The following is a 12,504-nucleotide window of genomic DNA, read 5'->3' on the forward strand; positions in this document are numbered from 1 at the left end:
TACCTTTATCATAAAATACCACTAGCCTATTTAAAGACACTCAATTTCAAAAATAACGTACATAACTAAAATATTTTGAGCAGTAAATATATGGCTTCGCTATGCCCAGAAGTCCTCAATAATAATAATATTTTCCAAGAAATTACGAAAAATTGTTGACAGCGTTTCGTTAGGTGCAGAATCTTTTACTGGTACCACAGAGTGAATGCATAAGTGAATGTGATGATAACAAAACTTTTGATTGCGCTGACCAATTAAACCCTATTCCAAAAGCAATATTAGACATGTTATACATTGTTAGAAAGCTTATACCCTTACCTACTGAATAAATGGATTGTCAACCAAGCCAGACTGGCCAGACTGTACTAAAAAGGCGACAATGCTGTAAACAACACGTGTGGTATTATGCACAGCTATTTTAGAAGGTACCCAGGCATCACAAATGTGCGGATATTTCACAAACGGATTGTCCAAGGCAATATATGACCATTCAGTCTCTTCTTTCTTCTTCTTCGTCTTCCAACTGGTGCATTCGCGTCACCCTCCAAAATTAAAAATGTGAAGAAAAAAAAATGCGAAAGGCCCTCTCTAGAGCGGTTTGTCTGTTCTGGGCTACTGTAGAAACATGGCGGTGCAACATGGCGGCCTCCGTGGGAGAGGACCTGCTCCCTATGTAGATATAAAGGGATCATTCTAAGGTAACGAAAACACAACAATTCTCATTTTCATGGGATTGTATACTAAGTAAAACATACTTATGAATATTATATTCCATTTCTGCCAAGTCTGTTCCGCTAGATGCCACTAAATTCTACACACTGCACCTTCAAGGCATTAAGCTCTTTGTGCTCTTCCACTTTCCAGTGTACACACATACACAACTCTGTGTCTTCCTCTGTCATCCATCTTTCTACCCACAGGCGTTACCCACCATTGGAGCCTTGGACTTGGGGGGGGCCTCCACCCAGATCACCTTTGTCTCCCGGCGGGAGGTGGAGTCGCCCGAGAACTCCATCCATTTCCGTCTGTACGGGAACGACTACGACGTCTACACCCACAGCTTCCTGTGCTACGGCAAGGACCAGGCTCTCAAACAGGCCCTGGCCCAGCAGCTAAAGGTAACACCTGCCATCACACAACCCCGCTGGACATTCATATCCTCATCAGGGCAGAGAGAAGCACAGACTCACACACACTGGCAGTGTAGGGCTTCTGCTGCCCCCTGGTGTTCAGATGGAAGAACTGTAATTTATTATTTAAATCATTTTCTGGTTTGGAACGAAGTGTTTCCTTGTCATTGTGCACTAAAGCCAGTGCAAGAACACACCTGCCCTTCTTTATAGAAAATGCGCATCACTTTCTCCGTATTTCACGCACTGTACCGTGATTGAATGATCTTTATTGAACTCACGCTGTCCAATCACAGTTTTATTCAGGAAGCACAAAGCTTTTCTTTTTTCCCCATTCCCATTTTTTGATCTCCAAGTTCTTTTCTCCCATGATTTGAATTTCCCAATTTTAACTGTAGGCCACTTGTGCATGTCCTTTGAAATGAACGCGGCCAGCCACTGCCCCTTTCCTCTGTACAGCCACCAGCTCACTTGCATAGTTCCTGCATCGGAGGACAAAATCCACCTAAAGGAGCAGTGTGAATCCTTTCCGACTGCAAACCAATGGGCATATTTATATATTTGTATCCCGGAAGATCCACTTCGTCAGGTCTTTAAAAAGTGACACTGGAGCATTGATCCAAAACATTAAATAAAGTCTTTCTTATTAGTATTTGCTCATGTTTATATATACATATATATTATGCATGATAAATAGAAAGTATTACACCTGCACTTAATAGATACATTTACACTGCGTGTAGATAAATACAGCCATGTTTGTGTCAGTGGTCTATGTGTGATGCACTGTGGCTTCAAAGGAACTAATTGCCCTAAGGCGATAAATAAAATTGCATCAATTTTGGAGAAAAAACCCTTTGCAGTGTTGCTTCTTGGCAATATTAAGAGCCTCCCTTGGTAATAAGTGAATCAAGCTTGTTCAAGGGATTACCTAATACCTCTAGTTAAAAAATGTATAGCCACTGCAGGGATGATTGAAATTTGTAGTACAATTTTACTACAGGCAGGGCTGAGGAAATGCATCTGAATATTTAGTATTAGAATTACTTAGTTCATGTAAAGATTTTAGAACCCCCATAACCTTTTTTTACTGCCTTCAGGGGGGTTCAAGTCTCAATTAGGGGGGACAAATTCCCCACCCCCAATCCCCCCGTAATTCGCACTGTGGTTTTAGTGGCCACGTGTCGACTCATCCACTAACGTTTTCGACATCTTTTTATGTAATTGTTTCAATATAGCAAAATGTGAATATGGAACTATGTCTTCATGGTATTTCTTACATAATTTGGCTTAAGAGGGTAAAGAATCCCTCTAAATATGAAAAGTGTAATAAAAGGAAAATAAACAACTTTTTTAATTTCTGGGATTGCAGTTGCGGTTGGAATGAAAACCAGCCTACACAGTGGTATCCCTGGACTGAGTTTAAGGAACAACTGGTCTAAGCAATATGAGGCGGTGTTGTTTTGTCAGGTGTGCACTAGATGGCAGCAGTGAGTTGTGCTGAGGTGGAGTTTCTGTTCAGAGCTTCTCCCGCCCATAGTCATTCTAGCCCAGAATGTTGAAAAGTTTTAGACCAAAGGATTTTACCAGATGCGATAGACGGACCAGATGGCTAGCATTGGATTTCCTTCCATCCCCTTTGCCTCTCTTGAGGAGTTTCCAGTTGTTAACAGCAGCGTTCCATCCTATTATAGTTTGAGTTTTCACTGAAAGAACAGAACATTTGTATTTTCCATGTCACACCTTTTCGTAGATATTCCTTAAATGGATGAAGTTGGAATGTCTTGGCTTTAACAGTAGATGTTTAATGTTAAGATTACAGTGACTTCAGAAAGTATTCAGACCCCTTCACTTTTTGCGCACTTTATTGTGTTGTAGATTTAATTTTAAATGGATAAAATTGCAATTTTTGCCCAGAAATCTACACTAAATAACCCATAATGACAAAGTGAAAGCATGTTTTTAGAATTTTTTGCAGATTTATTAAAAATCAAAAACTGAAATCTCTCATTTATATAAGTATTCAGACCCTTAATTCAGTACTTTGTAGAAGCCCCTTTGGCAGCAATCTAGTCTTCTTGGATAAGTCTCTACAAGCTTTGCACACCTGGATTTGGGCAGTTTATCCCATTCTTCCTGGCAGATCCTCTCAAGCTCCGTCAGATTGGATGGGAAGCGTCTGTGAACTGCCATCTTCAGGTCTCTCCATACATGTTCTATAAGTTTAAGTGTGGGCTTTGGCTGGGCCACTCAAGGACAGTCAGAGACTTGTCCCAAAGCCACTCCAGCGTTGTCTTGGCTGTATGCTTCGGGTCGTTGTCGTGCTGGAAGGTGAACCATCGCCCCAGTCTGAGGTCGCGTGCACTCTGGGGCAGGTTTTCTTCAAGGACCTCTCTGTATTTGGCTGCATTCATCATTCCATCAATTCTGACCAGTCTCCCTGTCCCTGCCACTGTGAACCACCCCCATAGCATGGTGCTGCCACCACCATGCTTCACCGTAGGGATGGAATTAGCCACGTGATGAGCAGTGCCTGGTGTTCGCCAGACATAGTGCTTGGAGTTCTGCCCAAAGAGTTCAATTTTTGTCTCATCAGACCAGAGAATCTTTTTCCTCATGCTCTCAGAGTCCTTCAAATGCTGTTTAGCAAACTTCAAGCAGGCTGTCATATACCTTTTACTCAAGAGTGGCTTCCGTCTAGCCACTCTACCATAAAGGCCTGATTGATGGAGTGCTGTTGAGATGGTCATCCTTCCGGCAGGTTCTCCCATCTCTGCAGAGGACTTCCAAAGCTCTGTTAGTGACTGTTGGGTTCTTGGTCACCTCCCTGACCAAGTTTTGCCCGGTTACTCAGTTTGGCTGGACGGCCAACTCTAGGAAGGGTCCTGGTGGTTCCAAACTTCTTCCATTTCACAATTATTGAGGCCACTGTGCTCCTGGGAACACTCAAAGCTTTAGAAATGGTTTTATGCCCTTGCCCTGCTCTATGCCTCACCACAATTTTATCACAGAGGTCTACAGAGAGTTCCTTGGACTTCATGGCTTGGTTTTTGTCCTGACATGCAGTGTGAATTGTGGGACCTTATATACACAGGTGTGTGCCTTTCTAAACTATGTCCAATGAATTTAATTTGCCACAGGTGGACTCCAATCAATTTGTAGACACATCTCAAGGATAATTAAAGCAAACAGGATGCACATGACAACAATTTGGAGTGCCACAGCAAAGGGTCTGAATACTTATGTAAATGAGAGATTTGTTTTAGATTTTTTAAAAATTTGCAAAAATTTCTAAAAATATGTTTTCACTTTGTCGTTATGGGTTATTGAGCGTAGATTTATTGGCAAAAATTGCAATTTTATCCATTTAAAATTAAATCTACAACACAATGAAGTGCGCAAAAAGTGAAGGGGTCTGAATACTTTCTGAAGCCACTGTATAGAGCTGGCCATCTAACTTATCAGCAGAATCTCTTGTCTTCTCACTGGAATTTATTTATCTCACTGGTGCCTGACGTTGAGAGGAGGAGCTGCTTCTCTCCCTTTCCTTCACTTTAACCCCCGCTTTGTGCTGTTTGTCTCTTTCTCCAAGCCAGGTGACACCCAGCTCCATGACCCCTGCTTCCACCGAGGGTACAGCCAGACCAAGACCTGGGAGAGCGTGACCGGCAGCCCCTGCGTCTCCGCCCAGGGCTCGCCGGCCTCACCCCCCCATGGAAACTTCACCCACCTGGGGATGGGAAACGCCGCGCTCTGCCGGAGTGCCGTGCGGCGGCTCTTCAACTCCAGCCACTGCCAGTGGGGGCGCTGTTCCTTCAACGGGGTCTTCCAGCCCCCAGTGGAGGGGACGTTTGGGGTGAGTGGGAGGAGCTTTAGGGGAAGGAGATAGAGGGGTAATTAAGACGGAAGGGGATAGGTTCTGCTTGTCTCTCGCAGCAAGTATTATTATATTTTGATTTATACTGTGGGGATATCAGGGCAGACTTACTATGGATGTTTGAATTGACCTCAACCTATTAGGGTACTTATGCACACCAGCAGGACTCTTATAGTGCAGTGTTATAAAATATGGAAAATGTGAATCCAGTTTGAATGGGAAACTGTACTTTGTCATGCAATGTGTCTCCCTCTCGGTTGGCGAATACATCAGCTCAATTTTTTTGATTAAACAGTAACCTATATGGCTTTTGATTACTATTTTAATTAAGAATGTTATTAGAACCATTACTAATGTCATCAAGACAGTGTTGTTGAATATTGAATGAATGATTGGCTTATTTCTGTCTCCTTAATAACAACCAAACTGATTTATTTACTTTCCCATTCATTTACTCTCTCGTTTTAATGCTCTTCCAATATCACACCTCCTGAAAGTCTGAGGAAATGTTTGTTCTTTGCCTGTCAATGAATCGGGTAGTTTGAAGATTGCTTAGACTTGCACACATGTTATGGTCATGGTTTAAAAATCTCAACAATGGCATTGGTTTTCAACATAGGCAGTTTTTGCAGTCAGTTCTGTGCACACAAAAATTTTAAACATGAGGCCCTTTTTAATTACATTAATGTATTTTTACATAGAAGCTCTATGAAAAGTTTTTTTGTTCTTTTTGTGTTCATGCATGTTCCACAGGCCTTCTCTGCCTTCTACTTTGTGATGAACTTTTTAAACTTGACATCAGCAACACTCGAAGACAGTAAGGAGAAGATGGTGCAGTACTGCTCCCGGCCTTGGGCTGAGGTAACTCTCACCCTCCGAGCCCATGTTCTGTCCTAACACAAAACAAAACCTCACTGTTCCAAGCTGCGCAACATAGCACTGCACCACACCTGAACACACCGGACCTCACCGCACCAGTCTGAACCACACCAAACTAGACCTCACCACACTGGACCACACCAGTCTGCACTAGACCAGACCAGACCAGACCGCACCATCCCACATCACACCAGACCAGACTGTACCACTACATCCAGCTCAAAGGAGCCCAATGAGGGGAAAAAATATATTATCATCACATGGGGTCCAGAGGTGAAAAAATATGAGATGCATTATTAACACTGAGAAATGTGTTATTCTGTAAGATGTTTTGTAAGACTTGGCCCATAACATTCAGTCAGGCTAGTTTGAGAATGAACAACACCCTCCTGGTTACCATATTTAGACATTCAACTAGCATCCGGTCTAGACCTCAGAAATGCACTCAGTTCCAGGTTCAACTCCTACACATGTAGCTACTGATGACCCTGGAACTACTGAGCCTGAATTGGTTCAGTACAGACCTGGGATAAAATACATATTTGTTTTGGATTCAAATACTTTTCTACGCTTTACTGATCTTGACCCAGGTCTGGTTCAGTAAATATCCAACTGTGTAAATGAAATGTAAGCTGTTCTGAAGGGTGCTAGAAGATTGTGTTATTTCTTTAATGCCTTTCTGATTTCTCTTTATAAGAGGCACTGTTTGTTTTTCACCCAGGTAAAGTTGAGTTACCCCAGCATTAAAGAAAAATACCTGGCAGAATACTGCTTCTCTGGAACGTACATTCTGACGCTGCTGGAGAACGGATACAACTTTACCTCAGGCAAATGGAGTGACATAAACTTCATCAAAAAGGTCAGATTCGCCTACGGCTTCTGATCGCTTCTGGACTGTAGAGAAATAATCACAAGACAGTTGTGTAGTACAAATGAACAGGCCTCCTCGAATAAAGGAAATTTAGCCACAGCATTTGCATCTGCCACAGTCACTGGCTTCAGCTTGGTCAAGAAAGCGATTAATCCTGAACAGGGGAAGGAAAGAGGTTAAGCCTGAAGCAGGGGAAGGAAAGAGGTTAAGCCTGAAGCAGGGGAAGGAAAGAGGTTAAGCCTGAAGCAGGGGAAGGAAAGAGGTTAAGACTGAAGCAGGGGAAGGAAAGAGGTTAAGACTGAAGCAGGGGAAGGAAAGAGGTTAAGACTGAAGCAGGGGAAGGAAAGATGTTAAGACTGAAGCAGGGGAAGGAAAGAGGTTAAGACTGAAGCAGGGGAAGGAAAGAGGTTAAGACTGAAGCAGGGGAAGGAAAGAGGTTAAGACTGAAGCAGGGGAAGGAAATAGCGAGAGACATGCACAACTGCTAAGAAAGGGGGAGAAACAGTGGCCAGGGGGCATGACCCCTGCACTTTGAACCCAGTGGAAAAAAGAGGAGTCTTCAGTGCTGCACTCATTGGTTGTTCCAGCTTTACTAACCAAGCGAGGTGCACTGGAGTTTTCCATTGTGACCGCTAGCCGCACTCATCATGTACTCTACTGTATCATCTTAACTCTACTCTATACCTATGATCTCTCATGGTTAACCCCAAGTATTGATATTGTGCCTCCCCTGAATTCACAAGTGCCACTGCAACCATCAGAGACAAATCAGTGAGACTCAGACTCAGCCAGGCTGTAAAGTGTGTCAATATTGTGTCATTTGCGATTAAAAATGTACTGTGCGAAAATGAAAAATATTCCTTTTGCACCCTTGCAACAAATTTTGTGGTTCCATTGAGTTTTAATAATGTTAAATCTGCAGCACTCTAAACTTTTCTCTACGACAGATAATTATCTACTTTATGGGAGATGTAGATCTAGGAGTATAATCTTGAGAGTACTATGACTGAAAGTTATAAAAAGATTCAAACATTGTGGTTGCAGTAGGCTAATGGCACTTATGTTGTACTTTTTATCATTTTATCATTGTCTTGTTATATGTTGTAGCTTGTCATGCCTCCTAGTTTGAATTAGCATAGGTTAGGTCAGAGAGTAATGTTTAGAGTGTGAATTGGACTTAATGTGTTCATGGCTATGAATAACTGTTACAAAATGAATATTGTACTTTATCCCGTCTTGTATTGCTGCTATTTCGATAATTCTATTAGCCACTTCCCTCTGTTCCTGGGTTTTGCCTTACCGCATGAGTAAGACCTATAAAACTTGGCCTTTCTAGAGGGTATGTCCATATGCCCACTGAGGGATTTTGGCACTGATTGGCCTCTTAGTGGTGCTATAACTTATTTTAATGTTGCATAGTCAACCAATCATAACTCCTGCCCCTTTTAAAATATAGACTTGAATCCTACCTCACAATGTCTCTCCTTAAATTCTTTGAAATCATAATATCCACCATTTTGGATTTTCTACCATTTTGAATTTTTGAATAACTTTTTAAAGCCAACTCCTGCTAGAGAGTTTGACAGATCACCACCAAATTTGGCATGAGAGTACTTTTGACTGGAGTACCAGTCAAAAGTTTGGACACACCTGCTTAAATCATTTTTTTCATGATTAAAAATGCTTTAAACTGTATAAACTTGTCTATAAACACTTAATATTTCATTATATGATATATGTACTTATATGAGCAGATAATCTTAAGTGGATTGCATTCAAAAGTTTGATTTTTAAATAAAAATGGAAATCTTGTAAGCTCATCGGGGGGGGGGGGGTATTGTTTTGTTATTTAAATATCTTGGTACGTATTGATGTTCATGATTACATCTATCTTAACAGGTGCTCCAGGACCTGTAGAATTTTTCATATTTAAAAAAAAATAATGACCACCCGCCATATTTCAAAATGCATGGAGTATATTCCTACATCATTTTCACCACATGCAGTACCATATATTTCCAATGGAGGGTAGTAGAGTGAAAGTGATGTAGGAATAAATCCCATGCATTTTGAAATATGGCGGGTGGTCTCTATTTTTTTTTAATATGAAAAATTCTACATGTCCTGGAGCACCTATTAAGATAGACGTCATCATGAACACCAGTACATACCAAGATATTTAAATATCAAAACAATGCACCCCCCTCCCCCAAATGTGCTTACAAGATTTCCGTTTTCATTTAACATTTAAAAATTAAACTTTTTAATGCAATTCACTTATGATTATCTGATTATATAAGTACAGATATCATTTCAAGAATTGATTATATTTTTATTTCAAAGAATGCACTTCATAATTTATTGAGATCAAAAATCCATGATATAGTAATCTCGGATCACTGCCCAGTATCTTGCTTAATGATACCAACAGAAACTAAATGGTGCTATAGAATGTGGAGAATTAATAGAGCACATCTTCAAGATCCAGAATTTATTCATTATGTAAAGGACAAAATAGATTATTTCATAAGTACAAACATCGAGGTGGAAGATATAGAAAAACCGACTCCTGATATACTTTGGGATGCCTTCAAGGCATACATTTGGGGAATGATTATCTCATACTCGGCAAAAAAGAAAAATGAATTGGATTTAAAAATCAAAGACAAAGAACAAGCTATCGCAACCTTAGAACAATCCAATAAAAAGTCTTGGCAAGATTTAGAAGAGAACAAGCTGGCTGAAATTAAACAGGAATACGATTTGTTACTTTTGAAGAGAGCTAATAACTACAGGTTAAACTCCAATAAGGCACATTATTTAATGGCAAATAAGCCCGGTAAGCACCTTGCAAGTCTTACGAAATGAATACAAGCTAAGCCTTCTATAATTTTAAAAGATAAGGAAACAAATGCTTTAATCAGGAATAATAACTCTATTAATAATATATTTAAAACCTTTTATGAAAACCTGTATAAATCAGAAATAAAAGAACCGGTCTCTATATCCTTTTTGGACTCGGTAAAACTAAAACAAATACCAGCAGATAAAAAAGAATCATTAAAGAAGATAATTACTGATGATGAAATATTACAAACCATTAAAACATTTGCATTTAAAAAAGCCCCAGGTATGGATGGATTTCCTATAGAGTTTTATTTAACTTTTTGGGATAAAGTAGCTCCTTTATTTATCGAAATGACAAGATATATGTCAATTAACTCAGTTTTACCTAAATCCATGTATCAAACAATAATTTCAGTTATATTAAAACCAGGGAAATCCGGAGAGTCCCCTGCGGATTATAGACCTATAAGTTTAATAAATTATGACAATAAAATATTGACAAAAATTACAAGCAATAGAATAGCAAAAATTATGCCAGACTTGATACACATTAATCAAACAGGGTTTATTAAAAAAAGACATTTACAAACAAATACAAGGACACGCCTTAGTATTACATAGTATGCAAAAAAACATGACATAGATTTATCTGTAATGGCAGTGGATGCAGAAAAAGCTTTTGATCAGCTTGAATGGCCCTATTTGTTCAAAATACTAGAAGCCTTTTGTTTTCCAGAGGAGACTATAAATTTCATAAAATTATTATACAAACAGCCTAAAGCAAAAATTTATACTAATAATATATTATGTGCTGAATTTGCTTTAGAGAGGGGCACTAGACTAGGTTGGCCACTCTCCCCGCTTCTTCTTGCGTTAGCAATAGCGCCACTCGCGGAAAGAATTAGACAAGATCCAAATGTCACGGGAATTAGTATTGGCAAACATAATTACAAACTTAATTTATTTGCGGATGACATTTTGATATATTTATCAAATATAGAAAGCTCCATACCCCCTTTATTAAAACTTTTCTGAATATTCTTGTATTTCAGGCTATAAAATTAATATGGAAAAAACTGAAATAATGGCAATAGGGAAGCGTAAAAGAATAAACCATGATGCGCAACTACCATTTAAGTGGACTAAAAATATTAAATATTTAGGATGCCTAATTAGTGACAATAAACAACTGATATATGAAGATCATTTTATCCCATTACTTAATAATATGAAAGACGCCTTAACTAAATGGAATAATCTTCCCATAAATCTCATAGGCAGAATTAATCTTTTTAGAATGACATGGCTTCCAAAGTTTCTCTTTTTATATTCAATAATACCAATCACCCCGCCAAAAAGGTTTGAAGAACAATGGATTCATATTGAAGATGCTCAAGTACATCCCCATAACCTCTTTACATATTTATTTCAAAGGATAATATTAAGAATATTACAAATTTTACTGTAAAAAATACAGTAACATCATTGAAGAAAATTAAGAGGATACTGGGTGAATCAATATCAGTTCCAAAAAACACTATCTTATGGAACAATCCTTGGATAGCCCTGCAGAATTTAACAATAAATTGGCCTACCTGGAGAACAAGGGGAATAGAGACTTTAAATGATTTAATAAAAGGTAATACAATTATGTCTTGGACAGATTTCCAAAGTAAATTCAGTTTGACTAACGCAGATTTTTTAAAATACATACAACTTAGAAGCTATATAAATCAGAACTTTGACCTACATTTATTTGGACAGCAGAGCACAGTTGAGGAAGTTTTATTTGATACCGAAAAGGATAATAACATGATAGGCAACATTTATAGAATCCTGCAGAAATCATACGCAGTTTAAAAACTCTTAGAAGGTAAGATAAATGCGTGGAATCAGGATTTGGAAAGAGCAAACATTTTCTCAAAATGGAGGGAGTGCTGGAATATAGCCAATGATATTACTGTTAATGAAAATTTACGCTTAATCCAATATAAAATAATGTATAGAATTTACTACACGAGAGATACAATTCATAAATATTATAGTAGTACATCAGACAATTGTTTCAAGTGTAGAACTAAAGATTCACTAGCACATGCCTTCTGGGAGTGCTCTAAAGTTCAGAAGATATGGTTAGACATAAAACGGAATGGTTGTCAGAGGTGCTTAAAGTAAAAGTCAATTTTAATTCATCCATTTGTTTATTTCATGATGTGACATACAATGTTACAGTGAGACACCCTTGGGGTTGGATAATCCTTTTTTCATCGACGGTATTTAAAAAAATTTTACTTAGACATTGGAAATCTATTAAACCTCCAATACTACAACATTGGAAAATTGAAATGCTTTATTATTTAAATATAGAAAAGATATTAGCCATAGAAAATAACAGAATAGCACAATTTGCTATATGGGATGGGATAATGAAGGCAGTGGGGGCATTCATAGTTATAGTAGGTAAATGCTTAGGAGGATGGTTTGTTGTTTTTTTGTTTTGGTTTTATTTGTTTGTTTATTTTTTTGGAGGAGTTTATGAAAGAGGTGATAAAAATGAAACAGAGAATGTGTCAATTTGCAAAGGAGGCTGTGTGAAAAGGTACTGGATAGCTAAGTTGTTAAAATGAATAGGGGGCATGATTTGGAAATACAGTAGATATGTAGGACTGAGCAATTATGTGGATTCGTATGATTTGATGTAAGTCTAGTAATGTTTGGTGCATATGGATGTTTTGTATTTATGTTAGGATGTTTTTTGTGTGATAAATGTATAAGGTGTCATGTTGTGTGTTTATAATGAAACAAAAATAAAATCATACAAAAAAAAGTACAGATATCATATAATGAAATATTAAGTGTTTATAGACAAGTTTATACAGTTTAAAGCATTTTTAATCATG

At 38.5% G+C, this 12,504-nt stretch overlaps 1 protein-coding gene across 3 annotated transcripts in view; it reads left to right on the forward strand.

Annotated features, from left to right (window-relative positions):
- Positions 1 to 12,504, forward strand: part of entpd1 (ectonucleoside triphosphate diphosphohydrolase 1) — a 52,356-nt gene that overhangs the window by 34,282 nt on the left and 5,570 nt on the right. For all 3 annotated transcript variants that reach the window (XM_035406396.1, XM_035406395.1, XM_035406397.1), the window contains exons 6-9: positions 921 to 1,118; positions 4,723 to 4,986; positions 5,761 to 5,868; positions 6,608 to 6,745. In XM_035406396.1, coding sequence (XP_035262287.1) covers positions 921 to 1,118; positions 4,723 to 4,986; positions 5,761 to 5,868; positions 6,608 to 6,745 — 708 coding nt within the window. The remainder of the gene's footprint in view (positions 1 to 920; positions 1,119 to 4,722; positions 4,987 to 5,760; positions 5,869 to 6,607; positions 6,746 to 12,504) is intronic.

Source organism: Anguilla anguilla, chromosome 2 (assembly GCF_013347855.1).
Source record: "Anguilla anguilla isolate fAngAng1 chromosome 2, fAngAng1.pri, whole genome shotgun sequence".
NCBI lineage: Eukaryota > Metazoa > Chordata > Actinopteri > Anguilliformes > Anguillidae > Anguilla > Anguilla anguilla.